Source organism: Chrysemys picta, unplaced genomic scaffold (genome assembly GCF_011386835.1).
Source record: "Chrysemys picta bellii isolate R12L10 unplaced genomic scaffold, ASM1138683v2 scaf81, whole genome shotgun sequence".
NCBI lineage: Eukaryota > Metazoa > Chordata > Testudines > Emydidae > Chrysemys > Chrysemys picta.
The window spans coordinates 26,452-54,097 of record NW_027052788.1 but is presented as its reverse complement, the minus strand read 5'-3'; the positions used below and the strand labels follow the sequence as shown (position 1 = coordinate 54,097).

The following is a 27,646-nucleotide window of genomic DNA, read 5'->3' as shown; positions in this document are numbered from 1 at the left end:
AAGGAGAATGCAGCACACCAGAAAGAAGCCAGAGAACAGCTCTTAACAGTTATGGAGCGCCAAGTGAACACGCTCCAGACTGTACTAGCACTTCAAACCGAGCAGCTCTGTGCCCACCCTCCTCTGCAGCCACTGTTGCAAAACTCTTTCCCATGCGCCTCACACACACACTGCCAACACACTGTTATCAACCTCCTGGCTCCAGTCTGTACCCACAGCATTCCTCTCCTTCCTCCTCACCGTCCAGCACTGTGGTCTCCCACTACCCACTGCACTCAACACCCATCCCTCTGCAGTTTGGCCCTGCTGAAGTACAACATCCGCTGCATCGTACTCCAAAGGAGAAGGTTGGGTATGGTCCCCGGACATACACAAACCTTTAGCCATCCCAGGACCCCTCCTCCTCTGTAGATCTTCCCTTCCCCCTCCCTGCTGATGAATTTTTTCATTTGACTCTCTCCTCCAATTGTTGTCTTTTAATAAAATAGTTGTGTTTGTTTGAAAACAATCTTTATTCTATTAATTGAAAGCAAAAAGAGCCCTGCAAAGCAACATAAAATTATGTTAAGGCCCCTTCTTGCATCACATGCACCAATCAGCTCCTAACATTACAAGCACTGCAATCCCGAGCATAGCAACAAATATTAGTAGCTTTCAGCTTCAAATTGCTGCCTCAAGGCATCCCTGATCCTTATGACCCTGCACTGTGCCCCTCTAATAGCCCCGGTCTCTGGCTGTTCAAACTCAACCTCCAGGCACTGAGCCTCTGTGGTCCAGCCCTGAGTGAAGCTTTCACCCTTCCCTTCACAAGTATTATGGAGCATACAGGAATATTGTCATTGGCCATGTCCAGCTTCCCATACAGGCATCACCAGTAGACTTTTAAATGGCCAAAAGTACACCCACAGTCATTCTGCACTTGCTCAGCATGTTCTTGAAGCTCTCTTTTCTGCTGTCAAGTTGTCCTGTGTATGACTTCATGAGCCATGGCATTAAGGGGTAGGCAGGGTCTCCCAGGATCACAATGGGCATTTTGACTTCCCATATGGTGATCTTCTGGTCCGGGAAGAAAGTCCCTGCTTACAGCTTCTTGAACAGGCCAGTGTTCTGAAAGATGCGTGCGTCAGGCACCTTTCCAGACCAGCCTGTATTAATGTCTGTGAAACACTGACGGTGATCCACAAGTGTCTGGGGAACCATTGAGAAATACCCCTTGCAATTAATGTACTCAGTGGCTATGTGGTCTGATGCCAGATTTGGAATGTGCGTGCCATCTATCATCCCTATGCAGCTAGGGAAGCCCATTTGTGCAAAGCCATCCACAACGTCACACACGTTGCCCAGAGTCATGGTCTTTCGGAGCAGGATGCGATTAATGGCCCTGCACACTTCCATCGACATGACTCCAATGGTCGACTTTCCCACTCTGAACTGGTTAGCGACTGATCGGTAGCAGTCTCGAGTAGCCAGCTTCCACAATGCAATTGCTACGTGCTCCTCCAGCAACAGGGCAGCTCTCATTCTCATGTCCTTGCACCGCAGGGCTGGGGCTAGCTCATCACGCAGTCCCATGAATGTGGCTTTTCTCTTCTGAAAGTTCTGCAGCCCGTGCTCATCATCCCAGATAAAAAGAACAGGAGTACTGTGGCACCTTAGAGACTAACAAATTTATTAGAGCATAAGCTTTTGTGGACTACAGCCCACTTCTTCGGATGCATATAGAGTGGAATATATATTGAGGAGATATATATACACACATACAGAGAGCACGAACAGGTGGGAGTTGTCTTACCAACTCTGAGAGGCCAATTAAGTAAGAGAAAAAAACTTTTGAAGTGATAATCAAGATAGGCCAGTACAGACAGTTTGATAAGAAGTGTGAGAATACTTACAAGGGGAGATAGATTCAATGTCTGTAATGGCTCAGCCATTCCCAGTCCTTATTCAATCCTGAGTTGATTGTATGTAGTTTGCATATCAATTCCAGCTCAGCAGTCTCTCGTTGGAGTCTGTTTTTGAAGTTTTTCTGTTGTAAGATAGCCACCCGCAGGTCTGTCATTGAATGGCCAGACAGGTTAAAGTGTTCTCCCACTGGTTTTTGAGTATTATGATTCCTGATGTCAGATTTGTGTCCATTAATTCTTTTGCGTAGAGACTGTCCAGTTTGGCCAATGTACATGGCAGAGGGGCATTGCTGGCACATGATGGAATATATCACATTGGTAGATGTGCAGGTGAACGAGCCCCTGATGGTGTGACTGATGTGATTAGGTCCTATGATGATGTCACTTGAATAGATATGTGGACAGAGTTGGCATCGGGGTTTGTTACAAGGATAGGTTCCTGGGTTAGTGGTTTTGTTCAGTGATGTGTGGTTGCTGGTGAGTATTTGCTTTAGGTTGGGGGGTTGTCTGTAAGCGAGGACAGGTCTGTCTCCCAAGATCTGTGAGAGTAAAGGATCATCTTTCAGGATAGGTTGTAGATCTCTGATGATGCGCTGGAGAGGTTTTAGTTGGGGGCTGAAGGTGACAGCTAGTGGTGTTCTGTTATTTTCTTTGTTGGGCCTGTCTTGTAGGAAGTAACTTCTGGGTACTCGTCTGGCTCTGTCAATCTGTTTTTTCACTTCAGCAGGTGGGTATTGTTGTTTTAAGAATGCCATCCCAGATGTGCATCATGATGTGATCCCACCACTCAGTGCTTGTTTCCTGAGCCCAAAAGCAGTGTTCCATTGTGATCAGCACCTCCTTGAATGCCACAAGCAATCTTGTGACATAGCTAGTATGTGTGGCAAGATCAATGTAACACTCCTCTTGCCTTTACAGTTTAAGGAATAACTCCACTGCCACTCGTGACGTGTTGGTCAGTGCGAGCAGAAAAACTGGTCAAAAGCTCAGGATCCGTTCCTGCAGCCATAAAGAGGCAGGGCAGGGCACACAGTACCCAAAGCTTTGAAAGATGGCACTGTGGAAGCAGAGAAAGAACTGACAGGGGATGCAATACATGACAGTTCGTTAGCAAGAGTCAGGCTAACTGTAACCCTGATAACGCGAGATTTGTAGAAGCGAGGATTGTGTGAGGCGGGTGAGAAAGAACTGTGTAAGAAGTCATTATGACCTGGTATAGATAAGGTGTAGAAGACCTTGTGTAGATAAGGTATAGAAAATATTGTATGTTGGCAAGAGTCAAAACAAGTGAGGAAATGAGATATCAAGATGGCCTATGTATAAACAAAATGCAACTGTTGCTCATTATTGTCTGTAACAAAAGGTATAAATGCTTGCTGTAATTGTTTACTTGTTGAGAGACCCGCTTAGCTCTCTCCCTCTGCGCAATTGTGAGAGTTAATAAAGCATCTGACTTGCTATACCTAAACAAATAGTGAGAACTCTGTTTTTCTCCGACAATTTGGGGGCTCGTCCGGGATGGCAACGCCCGCAGGGGCACCGGCAGCTGCTACGGATCGTTCCCCTTTGAACCCCATGGCGCCACAATAGAGGTAGGAGACCTTTTGAAATCTCTATTGGGGTGTCGGAGGAGGACTGTCCGTGGGGACCTCTGTCCCTGTTGGGCTCACGCCATCCGAACTTATTGACTGTGCAGCAAGGTCAGATGCTGAGCGGCTTAGGGGAATTGTTGCCGCCCCCTGTATGCATATGCGAGGTGCATAGGTATGCACCGGTGTTGAGGGGTTGTTACCGCCTCAGGAGGGGTTTTTACCGCCTCGAGTGATGCATCAAGGTACTTGGGAATAGTACCTGGAATAAGGCCTTGGTCTTGGTGTGTGTGTGTGTGTGTGTGTGTGTGCGTGTGTACACCAGTGTGAATTGAGTGTTACCGGAAGACGCCCAGAGTACTCTGCGAAGCCTTTTGGCTCGTGACCAGAACTACTCTAACACAAGCCCGGTAACTAGAGGATCTTTTAGGAGATCCGACCCACGGTGGGCTAACTCGGCCTGGCATCGTCCGGCGAGGAGGCTACCTGGGTCTAGGAGTGTGTTAACCCATCTTCCCTCCCCTTTTCCTCTCCATGTGAGCCACTGACAGTCTGATCATCTCACTGGATGCAACAGAGTAAGCGGCGCCATCTCTATGAGACTAGCCGATGCTCTTTGCTGAAGGGAGGTGTAGGAGGGTCGTGGCCATCCTCGTTAGTCTCTCCTGTGTGAATACCCTGTAGGGAGAGATCCTTAGTTTATGTGCCGCTAGCGCGGACAGGGCATCCTCCTCCCTGTGTGTGTGATTGGAAAATGGGTGGGGGACAGTCTAAGGATTCCCTCTCACCCACTAAGGGTACCCCAGCTTATTTCATGTACGTACATTATGGTCCTAAAACCTGCAGGTATTTAGAGAATTGAAATCATTACACGCGTGAAAATTCATCTAAACAATGCCCACTAGAAGGTACCTTCAATCTAGATAAGATCATACATCTCAGAAGAGCTTTTAATCACCAAAAAGCCTCTGACACACAATGGGAGCAATTTGTATATTGAGGAAAGGAACGGGTTAATTTGAAATTCAGTTTGGTCCAGAGATAAAGAGAAAGTTAATCTGCGTTCAAGGTCAAGAATAAATGCAGACCAGGCTAAGTACAAAGAAAAACTGCTTTCGGCCCCAGCTGACTGTGAAAAAATATAGACATAGTCAAACCAAAGGCAATACAAGTTACAGTGCTGAGATTACATTTGCAAAGCTTAACTGTCCAGTGAGATCCAACAGTCTGCCTTTGCGACCCTGGAGCTGGCATGGTTTGGGGAAGCTGAAGAAGCCACAGGCAGCTGGCCTGGACTGGAATCACTGAAAAGACGCCCCAGAAGACCTCAGGGTGTAAAAGAACTGCCCTCCCAAGAGAGGAAGCAAGTTGGAGATTGCACAGTACCTTCTCTGAACGTTATACACAGACGTGGCCAGTCTGGACGTACGTGTGTGAGTATGAAAGTGTGCCTACTCTCAGCCGCAGTAAGTCTGAGAACTGGAGAGGGATTTAGCATTCCTCTTTCCACCCCGGTTGACCGGGAAGGGTGTCAGGTGGATCTACCCCAGTCATAGCAGGACTGGGCAATAGAGAAGTTGGAGAAAAGGGAAGAGTTGTGTACTTGATAACTAGAATTGAGCAATTAAGAGCATAGATCATGAACCAGGCAGCAACTCAAACCTACGCCCAGGGCAAGTTGCAAGCCTTGAGACAGGACTTCCAGGCAGAAAAGGAAGCACTGGCTAAGCAAGTACCGGTCCTTCAGGGACTTGTCAGAATTTAACCATTTGTGTTTGCATATGCTGTAAGAGCAGTGTGTTTGCCACAAGAGAAAATTGAATAGTTAAATGCCAATGGGCCATGTGTTTTGCCCAGGTGGCAAGTCTCATGAGAGCGGACTCGGGTAGCCTTGTGAGTAAGAATGTTTAAGGGAAGAGACCAGGAAGGGTGGGGGCTAGTTGAGAAGCCCACCCTCCTATCTAAATTGGTAGTGAAAAAGCTGGTGCCCATGGAAGGGACGGTTCAGCGAGAAAAGCAGGATCGGGCCCAAGCGGGCAGGCAATAGATAGAGAGATTGGAGAACAGGTTGGAAACTTTGAGGGCATAGTGGAAGGAAAGGAGTAAGTAATTATAAGCATGGGGATTTCAAATCCCCAGGATAATAATTGAAATGGTAAAATGTGTGTAAGACAGAGTCTTTGTACCAAGGTGCAAGGCTCTCCTTTCTTCTGCTGAATAAAGCAACTCTTCCTTATCCCTGTCTGGCTGTTATCGGCTCTCAGCTAGGTGGACCCGATATTTTGGTGACAGTTACTGGCGACTCCGGTTAATGAATTTCTGTCTTATACATTTAGGTGTTAGGTGTGTGGACGGAACTGAGCCTCTCATTTGTAATTCCTCAGAGTGGAAGCCATCGCATGCAATGAAGCTCTGAGGTTGAATTGGGATCCTTCTGTCCCGTCCCCTGTAGCGGTCAGTATTAGTAGAAATTCCTGTAATAGGATCCTATTAGGCCATAATTCCCTCTGTTCTCTGTGTAATTCTCTGTTAGAGTATCAGCAGGCAGATGGGTGGGTCTCTGGTAAAACCCTCTAAGGATAGCCCTTTGAATTATATGTTAAGTAAATGGCTTTTACCCAGTGTTCAGGAAAGAATAAAGATTTGAATTTGTTTTTGGGTAACAAAATAGCAGATAAAAGATCTGGTAAAAAGAGAGAGAAGGACAGTGCCCCTGGCTCTGTGTGGTGGAGCTGTCACTTTACTAGGGGTGCATGGAGATTTTGTAAGCACAAAAGAAACAGTTACACCTTGTGTAGAAATTGATGTGGCTAGTGTTGTGGAAATTGAATTGTGGAGAGGATGTGCATTTTCCCCAGAACATGTGCAGTGTATATTGTAGCAGAGGTAAAAGAAATGCAAACCTACCAATATAGGTTGTGTTGTCTCTTTCAGATCACTGGGTGTTTGAAAGCAGGAGTTAGAAGTAAAAGGCAATCAAAAGTCTAGGAAAGTTAATTGTGTACCTTTTTACATAAGAATTTTTAAGCTGTGGATAGCTTTGGATCTGGAAGCAAGCCAGAAAGCATCTGTATTAATGCAATTTTCTAACTAATAAGGTAGAAGCCACTGAAACCTGGGCTGCCTATGAAACAAATACAAGGAAATATGGGGTAATTCCTCTGTTTTGTCTAAAATCAACAAGAGTATGTGTGTATATAAAGGAAATATTTTAAACAATGACTGACTGCCCAGAAGGGGTAGACCTCTGTTCTTTTGTCTTTCAGATCATCAGAGAAAACGGATGCCAGCTGAACAGCATTCAACGTACCATGCATTTACTGGTACGATAGGAATTATTTTTGTGTTCTTTGTCCTGTCTTGTGGTGTTTGTCTTGTGGCCAGAATTGTTGGGTTTAATATTTTCATAAGACAGTCTAGTTCAAAATTAAATAGAAGGGTTAAATCAAAAAGCAGATACTTGTTTTTATTCAACTTGGAATACAAAAAGTGTTTGGATAAATCAGGAAAATGTGATATACTAAAGTCTAATACAGTTGCTTAAGTAAGAAAAAGAAACTTCATTGGCCAGATTTTTTTTTAATTGAAAAAAATTGTTGTTAAAATTTGCATACCAACAGTCTTTGGAAGCAAGGACATGGAAGGTTAACCCACTCCCCATATTGCCCATGGGATCCTTCTGGCTACTTCAGATTTCTAGCCAGAGGGCTGGGGAGGGAGGAAAGCTATTGGACACCTGAGGTTGTACCGAGTGGACTCCTCAAAACTGGGTGTGCTTGTCCTGGTTTGTTGCTCCAAAGCTCTGTAATAAAGTTATTTTACTGGAAGGGTGTACATGGCATACATTGAATAATCAGACTAATGTACTGTATAATGGCAATGTGTATGTGTTCATTGTTGGGAAAAGGTGTATGAGTGAAAAGTGGAAGTTTCCTTTGTAGGTTAAAAGAAGCCAAGAAGGGGAGAAGGAAAAAGAACAGAACGAGTTAACTGAGGAAAAATAGCTAGCAAGCTCAGTCCAAAGATAAGATGCTGGCACCATCCAAGGACACTGCCCACAGCTAAGACTTGGCTGATAGCCAAGAAAAGGGGGGCCTGAATGTGCCCAAGCAACTATGAGATCTGAAAAACACTGCCAGGCATTAATGAAATGTGTTAGGTTTCTTTTCTCACAGATAAAAAAAGTGCTACCCAAAGACCCTAGCAGCCCTGCCATTCATTGAAACAAGGAGACTGAGTCTACGTAAAGTCCATCAACAAAAGACTGCTTTGGCTCCACACTGGAAAGGCCCTTTCCAAGTCCTGTTAACCACCACCACCACTGTGAAGTGCCAAGGACTACCTGCCTGGACCCATGCTTCTCACTGTAAAAAGACCCCTCCACCTCGGGAGGACTCTCCGACTGATGATAAGCCTATTTCTCCTTCTAGCTCTGCTGTGTCTTCTGGACAGCAGGAAAAAGAAAGAAAGAAAAAAAAAAGACAAGGTGAAGTGCTAGTAACCTCTCCTTTGTCCACTGACAGACCTACTGTGCCTCTGGATTTTTCTAGAAGAAGCAAAACCATTACAGGGTGATGTGCTAGTCACCTCTCCCCTGTATGATGCTAAACCACACTGTTTCAGGAAAAGAGAAGAAGGAACACTTGCTTCACTGAAACCACAAAGTCCAGGGATTCCTGACTACAAGAGACATTAAGAACTGACCCTGGTGAAGAAACAAAGAATTATACACTGGCAGGAAGAAACTTGTGGGACCCATGCTTGGGAACGTGGTATTGATTGGATTTTGGGGTTTATTCTACAGGCTGCGCCCTGTGTTTTGGATAAGTCCTTCAGCATGTATTGCCCTCCCTAATTGGATTTTAAATGATAAGTACCAAAGGCACCTTGTTGCCATTGCCCCTGCCATCTCCTCCATTACACTATTACCCCTGTAACACATCCAAATACAGACAATGTCATATATTTGATAAAACCAATGACTAAGGCCTTCACACTTTAGTGATTTATTTAAATATTGTTTGAAAAAATATATTTTTAAGGTTCAGGATATCCCATATAAGCGAACAATTGAATGGATCAGTGGAGATAAAAGTATATGATATCACTACCAGTGAACCCCAAGAATTTATAATTGCTCACAGGGGGCTGCCATTAGATTAGCACAACAGAGGGCTTGGGTTATTTCCTCTAGAAAGAAGAGAGACTTGACCGGATCCCTTTGGGACGGGGCCAATAATGCAGCAGCAGTTTGGAATATTTTTAAGAACCAAGAACATGATGAGAAATTGGGGCAACTAGAGAAGGCCATTGGCCTTGTTTCTGGAGTACAACTAACCCAGGTACAGGCTGGAGTTGGTGAGTTACATGTTATTTCTGCCCTTAGTTCAATGACCCAGAAGTTGCTGACAGAGATGGTATTGAATATCACTGAGGCTGGGAAGGCATTGTAGTGGGATCTAGCATGCTCAGAGATTCAGGATTTCTTGAATGACCAGCTAATGGCCATTCGGAATGATCTAGAGCACCAGGCTTGGCCCACTGCCCTTACAGACACATCAGGAGTACCATCTGATCTGTGGCCATGGAGACATACTTGGAAACTTTCTGGGTGGAAGTGTGGACGTTCTCAGTGCTCCTTCCAAGCATATGGACCGGTTCAGGGGGTGTGGGCTCCCACATACCGAATCCTGCCGGGTCCATGGGGAGGATGCATGTGGGATTGGGTAATTCACCGAGACATCTGGGAAATTAGACCTCCTGGTATGCCCAATCGATTTTTAGTCAGTGCTCCTGGGATTACATCTGACATTTGGATGGGTTAGGGAGTCAATGGACATTTTGGCCGTTACAACCCCCACAGCTTCAGTGTATCCGTAAACTGAAGCCAGGAGCAGTTGTTACTCTTCATGACTACGTTTGCTGGGAGGGTAGGGGACAAGGAACTACCCTGACAGGACACTTATTTTTTAAGCTAATGATAGCTGTGTGTATGTTAAAGCCACCACATTGCAAGACATACATTTTAATCTCATTACCACTGCAGGCAATCATATTATTTACTGGCCTGCAGATAGAATTTTGCAAGTAGTCCTTAGGTTCCAGATACCCTTTAATTGGACTAGTTTAGTACCTGATCGATTTCAAAATTTGCTTTCACTGTTACCAGAGGTTCAGAAAATCTCTGAAGTACAAGGGCAAATTCACATGCTTCAAAATATGTATCAAGTTAAAAAGTATGCCTTTCAGACAGCTTATAGAGTATCCACCTTATGTACTAAGTATGATGTATTGTGTTATATGACTAAGATTGTATAACAACCCCATCATATTATCGCTATGGGAATGTTATTGCTTGTGTTGTGCAGGAGTATGTTATTGTTGTTGTAAAGGACGTAATAATATTAATACCTTTCATGTCCATGCTCATCATGCATTGTCATTACATCCAATCAAAACCCCTAAGGTTGAAGCATCTGATGTAGAATCTGAATTCCGAGATTTAATGCAAATAGAGATTTGAAAATGTTTGTTGTACTAGTAGTACAAAAGGGGGGGTTGTGGAAGCAGAGAAAGAACTGACAGGAAGGGGATGCAATACATGACAGTTCGTTAGCAAGAGTCAGGCTAACTGTAACCCTGATAACGTGAGATTTGTAGAAGCGAGGATTGTGTGAGGCGGGTGAGAAAGAACTGTGTAAGAAGTGATTATGACCTGGTATAGATAAGGTGTAGAAGACCTTGTGTAGATAAGGTATAGAAAATATTGTATGTTGGCAAGAGTCAAAACAAGTGAGGAAATGAGATATCAAGATGGCCTATGTATAAACAAAATGCAACTGTTGCTCATTATTGTCTGTAACAAAAGGTATAAATGCTTGCTGTAATTGTTTACCTGTTGAGAGACCTGCTTAGCTCTCTCCCTCTGCGCAATTGTGAGAGTTAATAAAGCATCTGACTTGCTATACCTAAACAAATAGTGAGAACTCTGTTTTTCTCCGACAGCACCAAATGGGGATGGAAGTATAGTGATTGCTGGGATCCAAAGTAATGCATCACGGGGCATTGGGACAGGACCCAGGATGCCCCGCGACTCCCTCTGCCTTCCCACAAGTCTTAGCGGCAAAAGAGAAAGAGGTGCTCTGTGGGATAGCTGCCCAGAGCGCACCGCTCCGAAAAGCGCTGCAAGTGCCGCAAATGTGAACACGCTATTGCACAGGCAGCTGTCAGTGTGAACACAAAACCAGCAGTTTTCCTTCTGCACTCTCTGAGTGGCATTGTAACTGCTGGCGCTGTAACTTTGCAAGTGTAGACGTGCCCTTACTCTTGGTATAAGGGGCCACCTATCACAAAGATTTGCTCACCTGGGTTGTAAGAGAGACTGGAGAATTCAAGGCTACTGTGACTCTGTTTTGGCTGTTAGAATGCCTGAGGAATTTGCACTTGGTGCAGTTGGTTGGTGAAATCTAAGTCTAGAATTCACAACCAATTACGGGTTAGTGCCCTGGTTATTAACAGTCTGCCCAGATGTTGGTTCTCATGCTCTTGCGTCACTGCTGGGAGCACCATAATATTGACAGAAATATATTAAAGGGAAGATAGACTCACAGTATCTGTGGTCTGTGGGGCTCTAGGGGTGTTCATGTAGTGTGTCTTAAACCCTGGATTCCAGCAAGGGTGCTACCTGGGACAAATCATGAGCAGAAGGTCCCTCTAGGACAGCATTCTCATGGAGAATTTCTGCATTTACTGTGGAGGAGAAAGGTCCCAAGGTACATGACTCTATTAATTAAATAAATGCCATGCACTCACATGTCCGAAGCTAGAAAACTGAACTCTGTCCTGTTTTCTAGTTCCAGACAAGATCTAAATATATTCCACATTAATCCAGAAGGGCATTTGTCCCCCTCTCATGGGTGATTCAAGTGAAGAAATGTATGAGTCTGCTACTGAGTCTGAATGGGATTATAGGATAAGGTTGCCTGAGATGGCCAGGAACTAGACTTGATGACACAGACCTATGTTCTCCGTTCCTATGTACTGCCTCCAAACTAACAACCTGGCCCTTGAGGTCAAACTACAAAAGCTCATGTGTCTAGATCTAGACATCCCAAATTCACTCCTTGCTGATGACCAGTCATCACACAAACATCAAGCTTGGTATCAACAAAAATTGCTTTAATAATTTTAAAGATATGGAAGCTTATTTTTGAAGTGATCTCAAAAGGTGTTTAACTACAGAAGGTTGAAATGCCTCTTTCAGTCACTTTAAATTGATGAAGGTTTAAATGCTGGTAAGTTTTCACCACAGGTGTCTGAGTTTACAAATGAGGAGGTATCTTGGTAGGAAGTTAATCAGTATTGCATATACGTGTAACATCTGCCACAGCTACTCAGATATACAGATAAAAGGTATTACACCAGTTCAGAAATGGTTTAACACAGTGCACAGTCTACCTATGTGAGAGCTTCAAACACACATGACACCATCATATGAAAACTATTTTTTCCCAATCTACAGCCCAGTTTTCAATGGGGACCATTTTTATACAGGATCTCAACTTTCACAACTGAACCATCTTTACTATAGCCCAATTATACAAACCATAGTTGTTCCCTGACCTGGTATAGGTGAAAGGACCATCAACCTTGAGTGGTTCCATCACCTCTCCCTCCCCTCTTGCAGAGCCAGTTGTACCGTGCCTTCTGATTCCCTTGCCAGCAGTTCTGTCCCGAGTCCTGTCAGAGCACTTACCCTTCTTCAGCATCAGCGCTCTCTCCAGATACTCATCCTCCGTCACCTCCTTCCCAGCAATCTCCAGGTCAAGGCTGAAGTCCCGCACGGTCCAGATGAAGTTTGGGAAGAAGCTGATGTACTCTGTGTCGAGAGCAGAGTCATCCTCCTCCTCCCCCTTATCAGCTTTCACCTTTATGTGCTCAGAAAGCTCAGACACGAAGCTGACCAGGCAGCTAAGGAATGCAGACAGGTTCAAGTGGGATGGCTAGAGACAGAGGCAAGGAGTAAAGCAGCATGGCCAGTCCCAGCCGTGCATGGAGTGTGTGTTGCACCCTGTGCTTTGGAAAGCCTCCCATGACGCCAGGGCAAGTCTGTCATTCCCTGTGCACCAATGACCACCCCTTCCCCTTGCAGACTGGGCACCAGTGGCAGCTGCAACACACACACACTCCCCTTCCCCCCTAATACCTGAGCCCTGTGGTGGCATATACAAACCCCACACTGCATCCAGGCCAGGTCAGAAAGGCATTAATGATCTATCCTGAAGACACAAGATGACCCACCTCTAGAAACATAGAGGGAGCTGGGAAATCTCATGACCATCTAGTGAGACAAGGGGCTTCCTGAGGGAAGAGAAAGCTCCATCACAGATTGTTTGACTATTCAGAGAGTGGGAGAGACTGATTAGGACTCCCTGAGGGAAGATTAAGCCCAACTATGAACTAGGAGTGAAATCCTGGCCCCATTGACATGAGTGGGAGTTTTGACATTGACGTCACTGGGGCCAGGATTTCCCCTAGATGTTTCTTCCTCCCTCGAGCTCACCCCTGCCCATACCCAACTCAGACATGGACACTCAGTTTATTGCTTGACTTGTTTGCTTTGAGTAAAGAGGGGGTATTTCCAGCAACACCTAGACTTCTTTTTGACCTTAGCTGTGGCCAGTAGACACCCCACTGTTGTGTTACCTGAACAACAGGTCTCCAACACTCCTTTGCTGGGGTCAGTGCCTCACAACTGTCCTGGATCTGGTTAGTGATGGAAGAGAGGACTCTGTGAGCCAGGAAATGGATCCCAGCTTCTCTCCTTATTTGACTGGGTCCCACCAGCCAGTTTTCAATATTTATATTACATAGAAATAAATCTGCCCCCAAAGGGCAATATCCCATCACAGCCCCAATACAGATAACTGTCCAACAGGTCTTCAAAACAGTCTTAATGTGGGCAAGTCATTTAACATCTTCCCCTCTGTGATGGTCTTTGCAAACACCACACGGAGCAACGCAGAGTTAAAGGGCTAATGGGGGCTCAGGTGGTTCTGCACCATCACACCTGTGAGGGATATCAGGATTGGAGGGGGGAGCTGAAGAGAAAGAACTAGGGAGCAGAGCAAACCTCAGTTCTTGGAGAGAGACTGCCTGACTGAAGCTGGAGCTCCCAAGATGACCTCTGCCTGACGAGGGAAGGGAGGCCAGATGCTGATTCTTCTAGAAAGGGAACAATTCCCCTCTATTGCCTGTGAACTCAGTTTAGGGCCACAGCCTGACAGGAAGAGAGCCTTAACCCAACTTTGGAATGACTTGTTTGTGTTAATTCCCCTTGTTTCTGTTCACTGGCTGCCCTGGAAGGATGCCATCATGGAATGATGTCAGATTGGAGGGAGGTCACAAGTGGGGATCCATAGGGATTCGTTCTGGCTCCAGTGTTGTTTAACATCTTTATTAATGAACTGGATGTAGGTATAGAGAGCATACTGATCAAATTTGAAGATGACACAAACTAGAGGGGGGTTGACAACACCATGAAGAATAGAGCTAAAATACAGAGGGATCTTGATAAACTGGAGAACTGGGCTATAGTCAACGAAATGAAATTCAACAAAGAGAAATGGAAGGTGCTACACTTAGGGAAGAAAAACCAAATGCACAAATACAGAATGGAGGATAACTGGCTTGGCAGCAGCACTCTTGAGAAGCATCTAGGAGTTGTGGTGGATCACAACCTCAACCTGAGTCAGCCATATGATGCTGTTGCAAAAAGAAGAAACACAATTTTAGGTTGCATTAACAGAGACCCAGCATGCAAGTCAGGGGAGGTGATAGTACCAGTCTACTTGGCACTGGTGAGGCCTCAGCTGGAGTAGTGTGTCCAATTTGATCACTGCTGTATAAAAAGGCTGTAGAGAAACTGGAAAGGATCCAGAGGCAAGCGACAAAGATTATCAAAGGGATGGAATGCAAGCCAGGTGAGCAAAGGCTGAAGGAACTGTGTTTAGTTGGAAAAGAGGGGATTAAAGGATGACGTGATCACCACCTTTAAGTACTTGAAAAGCTGTGTGGTGGAAAAATGACCATGCGTTGTGTTTAGTTCGGATCAGCCTGAGGCCACTTTATTGCAAGCCTGCATGCAGGGGTGACAGCCAGAAAAACTGCCACCCCAAGCACGGCACACTGAATGCTTATATAGCTTAAACCCACAAACGGTTACATGTAATACATCAAAACAGGTTTCCTTATAAGGGAGAATAGCAAAACAAGCTTTTCCTGTTATTCACGGGTGTACTTCTAGCAAGCTTTCCTGTTATTCACAAGTGTTCCTTTTGCGGTTTAACAGCCTTTCTAACACTACCGATGTGGTTACATTTTTCTAGCTAAGGCAGTTGCTTAAACTGTTGCTTAAAATTTCCACTGCTCAACATTTTCCACTTCCCATGGCCACTTTTGTCTCATGGCCATTTATTCAGCTATTTAGGCCAAAGCTTAGGCTTGGTCAATTTTTCCTCTACAGCTGCCATAAGAAAGATGGAGAAAAGTTGCTCTGTCTTGCAACAGAGGGCAGGACAAGAGGCAATGGGTTCAAACTACAACACAGCAGATTTAGATGAAATCTCAGGAAAAGCTTGCTAACTCTAAAGAATTGTAGGACAATGGAGCAGACTGCCTGGGGAGGTTGTGGAAGCTCCTTCACTGGATGCTTTCAAAAGAAGGCTGGACCCATCTGTCCTGGATGGTTTAAGTCAACAAATCCTGCATCTTGGCAGGAGGTTAGACTAGATGACCACTGAAGTCCCTTCTAACTTTATGGTTGAATTATTCTAAGGGGAGAGTTTAAAGTGACCTGACCGGAGGGGCATATCACAGGAAGAGGCAACCCATCAGAGGGACTGTTGGCAGATGCCTGATGAGGAGAGAATGCTACGCCATGCCCAGCCACAAGAAGGTGAGAGAACCACTGCGCCGTGCCTGGAGGTACTCGGAGTCAACCCCTTCCCATCTCCTTAGAAAATTAAAAACATGTTCTGATTATTTCTGTTTGCAATTCAGACCTCTGTGGTTCCATGTCATGTTGCACTGATAAATGTTTTAAAAAGTATATAACTACATTTTTAGACTTAAATGCTTGGATCTTCAGACATACAGTTTTTAAAATAAATCCTTCAAAAGACCTCCCATATCTAAAATATACAGGCGAGCCCGGGCTGCCATTGGGCATAGGGGCACCAGTTTAACAATACTGCATAGGGCCCCATGAATCCTAAGGATGGCCCTGCCCCAGAGACAATGTGGGTACCATGAAAAGACTCTTGGAAAACTGGCAGTTTATTACATCACTGCCACCATTTGGAATTACAAACTGTGACTCACCTGTGCATATATTTTATCTGATTTAACCTCTCATTAACCCTCATTTTCTTTTCTTATCTAATAAACTGTTAGTTATGTAAGCAGAGTCAAGATGAGCTCTACACTGAAATCTGGTGGTAAATTGTGGCGAGTTGTGCAAAAGAACTTCAGGGGCTGATCTTGTTTGCATATGGTGGCATTCTCAGAAATGCTCCCAGTTCCACGCGCAGGGCCAGGTAGGCAGGCAGAGCTTCAGAGTCTCAATGCGTGGATGAGACAATGGTGTAGAGAGGAGGGGTTTACATTCATTAGGAAGTGGGGAAACTTCTGTAATGGGGGGAGCCTATACAGGAGAGATGGGCTCCACCTAAACCAAAGTGAAACCAGACTGCTGGCACTAAACATTAAAAAGGTTGTAGAGCAGTTTTTAAACTAGGAGATGGGGGAAAGCAGACTGCTGCAGAGGAGCATGTGGCTCGGACAGAGACTTCTCTTAGGGGAGAGTCTAATGATAGAGAATCTCCAGGTTATAGTCAGGAGCAGAGGATGGAAGAGGATAAAGTAGGGGCCAGATCAGATGATAAACATTCACATAAAAAAGAATCTGATACATTAGAAAAGGGCAGACAAATAAACAGTGACAAGTTTTTAAAGTGCTTGTACACAAATGCTAGAAGTCTAAATAATAAGATGGGTGAACTAGAGTGCCTCGTGATAAAGGAGGATATTGATATAATAGGCATCACAGAAAAATGGTGGACTGAGAGCAATCAATGGGACACAATCATTCCGGGGTACAAAATATATCGGAAGGACAGAACAGGTCGTGCAGGAGGGGGAGTGGCACTATATGTGAAAGAAAATGTAGAATCAAATGAAGTAAAAATCTTAAGCAAATCTGCATGTTCCATAGAATCTCTATGGATAGAAATTTCATGCTCTAATAAGAATATAACATTAGGGATCTATTATCGACCACTTGACCAGGACTGTGATAGTGATGATGAAATGCTAAGGGAAATTAGAGAGGCTATCAAAATTAAGAACTCAATAATAGTGGGGGATTTCAATTATCCCCATATTGACTGGGAACATTTCACTTCAGGACGAAATGCAGAGATAAAATTTCTCAATACTTTAAATGACTGCTTCATGGAGCGGCTGGTACGGGAACCCACAAGGGGAGAGGCAACTTTAGATTTAGTCCTGAGTGGAGCCCAGGAGCTGGTCCAAGAGCTAACTATAGCAGGACCGCTTGGAAATAGTGACCATAATACAATAGCGTTCAACATCCCTGTGGTGGGAAGACCATCTCAACAGCCCGACACTGTGGCATTTAATTTCAAAAGGGGGAACTGTGCAAAAATGAGGGGGTTAGTTAAACAGAAGTTAAAAGGTGCAGTGACTAAAGTGAAATCCCTGCAAGCTGCATGGGCGCTTTTTAAAGACACCATAATAGAGGCCCAACTTCAATGTATACCCCAAATTAAGAAACACAGTAAAAGAATTTAAAAAGAGCCACCGTGGCTTAACAACCATGTAAAAGAAGCAGTGAGAGATAAAACGACTCCCTTTAAAAAGTGGAAGTCAAATCCTAGTGAGGCAAATAGAAAGGAGCATAAACGCTGCCAAATTAAGCGCAAGAATGTAATAAGAAAAGCCAAAGAGGAGTTTGAAGAATGGCTAGCCAAAAACTCCAAAGGTAATAACAAAATGTTATTTAAGTACATCGGAAGCAGGAAGCCTGCTAAACAACCAGTGGGGCCCCTTGATGATCGAGATACAAAAGGAGCACTTAAAGACGATAAAGTCATTGCCGAGAAACTAAATGGATTCTTTGCTTCAGTCTTCACTGCTGAGGATGTTTGGGAGATTCCCAAACCTGAGCTGGCTTTTGTAGGTGACAAATCTGAGGAACTGTCATGGATTGAAGTGTCACGAGAGGAGGTTTTGGAATTAATTGATAAACTTAACATTAACAAGTCACTGGGACCAGATCGCATTCACCCAAGAGTTTTGAAAGAACTCAAATGTGAAGTTGCGGAACTGTTAACTAAGCTTTAAATCGGCTTCTGTACCCAATGACTGGAAGTTAGCTAATGTAACGCCAATATTTAAAAAGGGCTCTAGAGGTGATCCCGGCAATTACAGACCGGTAAGTCTAACATCTGTACCGGGCAAATTAGTCAAAACAATAGTTAAGAATAAAATTGTCAGACACATAGAAAAACACAAACTGTTGAGCAATAGTCAACATGGTTTCTGTAAAGGGAAATCGTGTCTTACTAATCTATTAGAATTCTTTGAAGGGGTCAACAAACATGTGGACAAGGGGGATCCAGTGGACATAGTGTACTTAGATTTCCAGAAAGCCTTTGACAAGGTCCCTCACCAAAGGCTCTTATGTAAATTAAGCTGCCATGGGATAAAAGGGAAGGTCCTTTCATGGATTGAGAACTGGTTAAAAGACAGTGAACAAAGGGTAGGAATAAATGGTAAATTCTCAGAATGGAGAGGGGTAACTAGTGGTGTTCCCCAAGGGTCAGTCCTCGGACCGATCCTATTCAACTTATTCATAAATGATCTGGAGAAAGGGGTAAACAGTGAGGTGGCAAAGTTTGCAGATGATACTAAACTGCTAAAGATAGTTAAGTCCAAAGCAGACTGTGAAGAACTTCAAAAAGATCTCACAAAACTAAGTGATTGGGCAACACAATGGCAAATGAAATTTAATGTGGATAAATGTAAAGTAATGCACATTGGAAAAAATAACCCCAACTATACATACAACATGATGGGGGCTAATTTAGCTACAACAAGTCAGTAAAAAGATCTTGGAGTCGTCGTGGATAGTTCTCTGAAAATGTCCACGCAGTGTGCAGAGGCAGTCAAAGAAGCAAACAGGATGTTAGGAATCATTAAAAAGGGGATAGAGAATAAGACTGAGAATATATTATTGCCCTTATATAAATCGATGGTACGCCCCCATCTCGAATACTGCGTACAGATGTGGTCTCCTCATCTCAAAAAAGATATACTGGCACTAGAAAAGGTTCAGAAAAGGGCAACTAAAATGATTAAGGGTTTGGAACGGGTCCCATATGAGGAGAGATTAAAGAGGCTACGACTCTTCAGCTTGGAAAAGAGGAGACTAAGGGGGGATATGATAGAGGTATATAAAATCATGAGTGATGTGCAGAAAGTGGATAAGGAATAGTTATTTACTAATTCCCATAATACAAGAACTAGGGGTCATCAAATGAAATTAATAGGCAGCAGATTTAAAACAAATACAAGGAAGTTCTTCTTCACGCAGCGCACAGTCAACTTGTGGAACTCCTTACCTGAGGAGGTTGTGAAGGCTAGGACTATAACAGGGTTTAAAAGAGAACTGGATAAATTCATGGTGGTTAAGTCCATTAATGGCTATTAGCCAGGACAGGTAAGGAATGGTGTCCCTAGCCTCTGTCTGTCAGAGGATGGAGATGGATGGCAGGAGAGAGATCACTTGATCATTGCCTGTTAGGTTCACTCCCTCTGGGGCACCTGGCATTGGCCACTGTCGATAGACAGGATACTGGGCTAGATGGACCTTTGGTCTGACCCGGTATGGCCTTCCTTATGTTCTTATGTTAGACACACCCCCCCGCCTAGCATGAGCCCACAGCAGCTCAAAGTGGTTACTTTGGCTGCTGTGGGATCCCCAGTTTCTCTGTTATTGGGGCAGGAAGAATAAAGTGTTTTTACCCTGATTATGTGAATCAAGGCTAGTGGAACTGTTGTATGACAGAGGGACTCACCATTAACTAAGTAGCACTCGCTAGACAAGGGGTGTGGGTTCCAAAACCCAGTGAATTGAGAGAGATTGGGGACAGGTATATGTATCTGGTGGTGTGGGCCTGAAACACCATTGCACCTCCTTCTCTCTCCACTGTTGAATAGCAGAGCTAATTTTGATTCTATTAGGAGTCTAGTTGCAGACTGCTGAGCTGACTTCATGTTGGGCCAATGGTGCACCATTGCACCATTGGCTACTATAAGCTGAAATCACAAAAGAGCTAAAAAAAATCACCAAGTGTTATACTACCTAGTGGGGGTGTCTGAAGATCTATTGCTAAGTGGCTGGCAGAGCGGTGCAGTTTGTGGGATGGGGGGTGGGGTGGAATGGAGCGTCTGGCAGAATGAAGCAGTTCGTGGAATGGCTGGAGCAGCTCATGGGGCGTCTGGTGGCATGGAGCGGCTTACGGTGAAGGCTGCAGCAGAATCCCATGGAGAGGCAGGGCAGTTGACCTCAGACCACGTAAGGTGCCCCTTAACACCCCGCCTCCCCCATTTCCACCCAGGGAGGTAAAAGTGCTGCAGGTAAACTTTGGAACTCTGGGGCTGCATTGACCAGGGACAGAGACATTTGAGTTGCTGGACTTTTGGGATTTTGGGTGATTTGGGGTTGTTGAAGAACGAAATGAAAAAGGACTTGGCTGAATTTGTTGGGGTGGGTCTTTGCTTGTGGTTTGGTCTTTGAACCTTAGTGTGGTGTTTTCCCAATTTAATGCTGATGTAATTTACCTCATGTTATTAAAAATTTTCTGCTACACCAAGACTCTGTGCTTGCGAGAAGGGAAGTATTGCCTCTTTGAGGCACCCAGGGGTGTGTGTAAGATTTTCCCAGGTCACTGGGTGGGGGCTCAAGCTGGTTTTGCATTCCATTATTGAACCCGGCCTTTGCTGCTGTCAACTAGGCCTGGCAGAAGGGTTACAGTTAGTTTACTATAGCATCGGCTACCAGCATTTTCTTTGGTGTAAGAGCTAGAGTACCAATTAATCTGCGGTAAGTGACTGGTCTCTTGTGACTGGAAGAAATCCAAATGTGATGTGATATTTTATTTAAGTGACGTTTTATCACTAAGTCCAGTTTGTCTGGGTTGCAAGATAGACTGGAGAGTCTAAGGGGACTGTCTGTGACTCCATGGTAAGACTGGTATAGTAATCCAGGAGTTCACATATGTCACTGGCTTGGTGAAATCTAATTATAGAACACAACACCAGTTTGGGGTGTCTTTGTGTTTTCTGACAGTCTGCCCTGAGATAGGCACTCACAGTCATGAGCCACCCCAGACAGTGTGACACCCTCCAACTAGCAATAACGTGGATGATAGGATCAGCTCCTGAAGGATGCTAAATTTCAGGTCCCTTGGCAATGAGGAACAGTTCCCCATCACCACCCATCGACTGTGATCTTCCAGGTCAGAATGCAACCACCGATGAACAGTCCTACACACATTAGAAGTATCCCACAGTAACTGACGCAATAATGCATGATCAACTTTATCAAGAGAAGTGATAGGTCCAGCATAATCCGAATAGCTTGCTGGCCTTGATCTAACATAAGCAGGAGATCATTCTAGACCCTCAGGAGGTCAGAATCTATGCAGAGTGACACTTGCATCCAGATGCCTCTGGAATTGAAGAATCACAACTTTTTCAATCACCTTCCTTAAGAAGGGAGATTTGAGATGGTATGATAAGTGGCAAATACCCTAGCATCAAGAGATGATTTCCTAAGGAGTGGGAGGACCTCATATATTTCAAAATGGTTGTCACCCTCCTCTTGCTAAGTAATGCATTGACAGTGGCTGTCAACCATAGCATCACTGCCCTGGCACTTGCTGTAAGTAACCACAGTGGGCAGGAATTGGGACTGCCCGCAGTAGGCCTCAGAGAGCCTAGACCAGAGAGATCCTTATCAGAGACTAAATTAAATCCAGCCAAGGGGAAACACTCCATCAGGATCCACGTCTCTCACCACCAGGACAACCAAGGAACTCAGCCCAGAGCTGATCTGTCTTATCCACAAAGAACATGGCAAACTCTTCAAAATAACTAACAGAGCAAACACAGCCAGATGCTCATGTGTTGGTCATGTCGAGCACTGCAAGGATGATGAAAAAAAATCATAGCTACAGCACCACTCCTTCATCCTGCATGAGATTGATGGGTTGCCGGTTACCCAGTTGGACAACCTGTACCAAATCAGGGCCTGCATCAGCACCTAGTGAGGTCTTGGCAATACTGCCAGGCCTGAATGGCATGTCACAATAGAATTCTCACAACTAATCAGGTATTTGTTTTCCAAAAACTCTCACAACAAATACCAAAATTATCCTACCCCTTTGGTCACCTAGTTTCTCACAATAGGACTCAGCAGATCTTCTGGAGGCACTTCCCCTGAGGTATCTTCTGCCACCACTGAAGCTTATCTTTCCTCCAAAGAGTCATCCTAACCTTTATCTCTAAATCCACTTTAACTCAACTTTACCCATTCCTTTCATTCCACTCATAAGCATCTCCCTATGGGGATCCATCTTCCCATCACACCAACACCAACACCGCAACTCACCCACTAAAAATACAAACAACACAGGTAGAGGGGGCCCTCTCACGTCCCTTTATTCCCAGACCAGCAAAAATTCATGCAATATTTACACCAACAAAAAACAAATGGACTGCTCTCACCAATCCCTCAGCACAAAATAAAACACAAAAATCATAAAATAATGACAGCTTGCCTGAAGATGTCCCCAAGTAAATGTTACCACTGTTAACAACAAATGGGAGGACATTAAGATCAATAAAAACAATACAAAACTACCTTCACAACGACCCCAGCAACCTACCACCAACATCCAGCACCCTTAGGCACTACCTTTTGGCCACCCCCGAAAGGCTGTGGCTTCTATGCTCAGCTTTTTATTCTGGAGAAGGCCCCCAGTGACTGTCCCAAGCACATGTCTGTGGCTGAAAGAGTCACTGGAGCCAGAGAGAAAGAGAGTTCAAACAAGGTTGAGGATGACCCCAAAGTCTGGTAGTTACAGTACTCACCCAGTATGTGGGAGACTGCCTGTGCTAATGGCTTTTTAACTATATATGGGGAATGAAATAGCTTTAACTGGAGAGACTGAATATCACACCAGAATATCCCATAGCCCAATGGTTAGAGAACTCACCTGAGAGGTAGAAGACCCCTCTTCAAATTCCTTTTCCCTCTCATGTGGAGAGGGAGCTTGAACCAAGGTCTCCCATGCCCTAAGGGAGTAGTTATGAGGGAAGGCCTCCTCCTTTCCAAAATAGTATAAGGCACCTCACCCCAAAGAGGGCTCAGCTGGAGTATTGTATCCAGTTCTGGGCATCACACTTTGGGAAAGATGTGAACACACTGGAGAAAATTCAAAGGAGAGCAACAAAAATTATTGAAGGACTAGAAAACATGACCTATGTGGAAAGATTGAAAAAAATTGTGTTTGTTTAGTCCAGAGAAGAGACGACTGAGTAGGGACATTATAACAGCCTTTTACGTACTTGAAAACTGTTATCAAGGTGCTAAATTATTCTCCTTATCCACTGAGAACAGGACAAGTAGTAATCGGCTTACATTGCCGCAAAGGGGGTTGGGAAGTTTTTCTTAATGTCCAACCTAACTGCAAGGCTATTTAAGTACTGGAACAAAATGCCTAGGGAGGTTGTAGAATCTCTGTCATTGGAGGTTTTTAAGAACGGGTTAGACAGACACCTGTCCAGAATGGTCTAGATAATACTTAGTCCTGCCTCAGCACAAGGGATGGGACCAGATGCCTTCTCAAGGCCCCTTCCAGTCCTATATTTCTATGATTCTATGATTCCCAGCTGCAAATCCCAAGCAGAATCTGGCATCTCCCTACAACATGGCTTTAGGATTGGGTCTTAGCACCCACAACTCTTGTCAGCATCTCTCATTGGCCGGCTTACGCAGCTCCCCGCCTGGCCTGCTGGCTTTTGTGACTTGCACTCTAAGCTGCCTATCTCTCCCTAGTCATTGTACTCGAGTGTAGGCACCTAGCTCAGGCTTTGTGTATCCCTGTGATTTTTCTTAGCTCCTTGTGGGCTCTCAGGTCTTTATCTACAGAATGCATGAACGATCATTACCCTCCAAGGAATGAGACCTCTGTGCATAGTGAGGGTGATGAAGTGCACACAAACTTTAATGGCAGTCAGGGCCAGGGCTGGGAGTAGAACTCCTGGGCCATAGACCTGCAGTTTAGTGCACGTTCCCCTAGGTTACAGAGTACAGCATAGGAGTTGCTCTCCTCCTCAAACAGTGTGTGAAGACTGCAGCTTCCTCTTCAAGATGTTTAGTCCGTGTGAATCCCATTCAAGGTGCACGTGTGCCCCATGCACATGAGATCAGAATCTTTGCCCAGCAATGTCCATTTGGGCTGTGCCCTGCAGGCCTCTAGCCCCCATCCTGCACCAGAGGGCACAAAGAACACAGGGGACCCTACTGTTCCTCAGCTCTCTCACACCATCTGTGCCATCAAGACAAAACTCAGCAGTGCCTATCTGCTACCCATATCATAACTCTCCCTCTTTCCCTCTGCCTTATCTTAGCTGGTTAGTCTAGTTCGTTGAGGCTACCTACCCCTATTTCATAATTCAATTTAATCTGTATTTAACAAAACACACACAAAAAGCCCATTTTTTAAAAAATGTTAGTTGCTTGGTGCTACTGCCTTTCCAATGGTGGGTCAGAGTTCTCAGCATACAGGACTTTTCCATCATGCAATAGACTCATTCCCCACACTGGCAGCCATAGCCAGTGTTTATTCTGTCTAGATGAGAGCCATATGTTGGACCAATGCTCAGTCTGTCAGTATTCTTCATCTAGAACTCGCCAGTCGAGGGACAGTCATCAGAAGTTGTTTCTCCTGGAATAACTGATGAGTGGCACATCTGACCCAGAAGAATGGACAGCTGGCTCTTAAAAGGGATCTGCTTCCTCAAAGTCCCATTGGGCAAGTGATCAGGTGAGTTGACATTCGACCCCCAAGATTAGCTCTGACCAAAGAGCTGACTCACCCCCAACCAGCCCTTCGAACTGAGCCCTGCACCGCTGGCTCTGAAGGCTGGCATTGCTTCCTCAGCACCAAAGCAAGGCAGGTCAAAGCACTAATCAAAGGAGAGCTCTCAACACCAGTCTGCCACACCTGATGGGAAGAAATCAGAGAGGCCTAACAAGAGCCAGTGGCCTTCTGCCCACTCCCAGTGCCCAAACAGTCACCCAGCATGGGCTGCTGAGGTGGAAATGCTGGCCCACCTGGTGCTGAGTGAAATTAAATCAACCCCAGTACCCAGGAGCAGCCCCAGTTATTTTGATGGCCAAGGCAGAAAACATTTTCAACACCTCCCACCCCCACCCGAGCCTGAGCCCTGTGCACTCCAGGCCATCATCCCCTGTGGAGAAGCCAATGACGTAATTTTCCAACATGTTCCAGGCTGCTCATAGCTGCCCAGGTGACAGTCTCCTCAGCCCCAACTCCTGCATGAGAGCTTCTCTCGCCCACAGGTGTTTCACTCCTATGTTCAGTCTACCTTGGTGACTCCCCTTTTTTCCCAGTGCCTTGCAGTACTGCTAGTACTTCAGGTACTATCTCCGGATATACAGTCAACTCTGAGTGGACACTACTAAGCCCCATACCCTGATACATGACTTGGGGTTCTGTTGTCATATTGGAAGCTCTCCCCAGGACTCTACCTCTCAGACTTTTGCCCAAGGTCTGGGCCAATAGGAATTCATGTCAGCCTGATGGTGGGGATTCCAGCATGTCTTCCAGCCCTTCCATTGGGTTCCTCTTTACCTGTCCAGGAATGACCTCCAGGGTAACATCACTTTCCTGTCCATAGTCAGCTTGCACACCTGGACTTCATGCTCTGCAGGCATCAGGGCTAACTCTCTCTCTCTGATGATACAAAGGCTTCTCTTGAAGCTCAGGTCTGCCTTGTGCTGCTGGATGAAATCAATCCAAATTGGGGCTTCCTCAGAGGATGCGGCGACTGGGAACTCACAGGATAACTAGAGAGTGTCTAGACTCAATTATTTGCATATTCCTGTGGTATCTAGATGACTTTGGTTTGCAACCCGGATCACCCAGTTAAAACTCTTCCTTAGGCAGTTTTTTTTTTTGCCATACAGATGTAAGGTGTGATGGAAACCTGTACCCGACTCCACCAGAACTGGGTGTCCATTGATCTTCTCTGGGATATGGTATTTCAGCAATATTTCACTGGCAGCTATAGTCTCTCACTTTGGGCTTAGGGGTCTTTAGGTGTAGGTCTGACCCTGGTATGGTGTCTGTAATGGGGGGAGGGAGATCTGCTCACTGCTTGGTGGTGCCTCATCATGGCTCCTCTAGGGAATTAGCTCACCACTGTCCACACCCCTCCTGTAGTTGCTGAAGGCTTTACTCTCCCAGACCTTACTACTTCTTACACTCCTATTACAGGCTCCTACTGCCCTCCCCTCTTATATCAGGGAGCACAACTGCAGCTTTCCTCCTTGCAACCCTCCTTTCCTGCTGCCAGCTCCTTGGCTTTATAGAATCCCCACCTGCTTCTGCCCAGGTGAGCTTCATCTCCAATTAAGCCTCATTTCATCCTAACTCCTCTCCAGGTGCAGCCTATAGCTAATTGGCCTCTCTTGCTTCTACTAACCCTTCCAGAACTTGTGTGGGTAGAGCGCCCCCTCACAGGGTCAGATTCACAAGGTCTGTTCTACTCCCTGAACTTTAACCAGTCTCCTTTAGTGTGCTGGGCCACCAGTATCCACACAGTTCCAGAGGGATAGGCCTGTGGTCTCCATGACTTTGAAAGCTGGGCCTTCAGGGTCCAGCAATCTTGGTCCCTCTCTGTGTCTCCTTGCAGCAAGTCCTGCCAAGCCAGACTCCTGAAGGAAACTTGTTCTATCCTTCAGGGTGCAATGCTCTTCAGTCAGTAGCTGCAGTAACCCCAGGCAGCCTAGTCATCTGGCATATAGGATCTGAAAGTCTTTGGGTCAGCATGAGAGAAGCAGACTTAGGGTAGAGCTCACATTGGTGGGACCCAGGGCATTACTGTGCCTGCTCCCCTGAGCTCCATCCCTACTATTCCTGCCACCTTTGTCCCTCAGTCCCTGAGAGCTGCCGTATGTCCTTGAACCCTAGAATCATAGAAGATTAGGGTTGGAAGAGACCTCAGGAGGTCATCTAGTCCAACCCCCTGCTCAAAGCAGGACCAACACCAACTAAATCATCCCAGGCAGGGATTTGTCAAGCCAGGCCTTAAAAATCTCTAAGGATGGAGATTCCACCACCTCCCTACGGAACCCATTGCAGGGCTTCACCACACTCCTAGTGAAATAGTTTTTACTAAGTTGAACACCTTTTCCATTTGCTCACCCGCTCGGTGCTTTTACTCTGCTTCCCTGCAGAGAGGTGGGGGCAGCAAGGCTTCCATTCCAATATCTTCATTCCTGCCCAGGCAGCACTTGTGACCATATGTCTTGGATACCTGCCTTGATCTCCCTGTCCAAGGGAGAAAATCAATCCTTTCTCCCAAGGGGTTGCAATGCTGAGGGGACAGGTACAGTGTCATGCAGATAGTTCATAAAAATATCACAGGACATTCCCACTTTTGTCACATATGGTCCCTGAGCTGCCACACCTCCATCACTGTATATCTTCCCAGTCCTTCCGATGGGAGAGCTGTCAATCGAGCACGAGTCATTTCCGATGCCCTGTCTCCCTCCATCTGTTCTCTCTAGATCTAGGGCTCCCTTTCTGCCTCCAGCTGGTTAATATCATGCTGCATTGTTTCCATGCCCTCCATCCATTCTCAGAGGTCTGAGTCCTTTGTCTTCCCCATAGCAGCAGTGATTACCAGCTGAGCCTCATGTTCTTATGTCCTGGGGCTGAGCACCCTTCCTCTGCAGCCTCGAAGGCTAATTGT

General features: G+C 45.4%; 1 protein-coding gene across 2 annotated transcripts in view; it reads right to left on the bottom strand.

Moving 5' to 3' along the window:
* LOC135972190 (trichohyalin-like) overlaps nucleotides 1–27,646 on the bottom strand; it is a 142,454-nt gene that overhangs the window by 105,307 nt on the left and 9,501 nt on the right. For both annotated transcript variants that reach the window (XM_065579085.1, XM_065579084.1), the window contains exon 2: nucleotides 12,249–12,451. In XM_065579085.1, coding sequence (XP_065435157.1) covers nucleotides 12,249–12,451 — 203 coding nt within the window. The remainder of the gene's footprint in view (nucleotides 1–12,248; nucleotides 12,452–27,646) is intronic.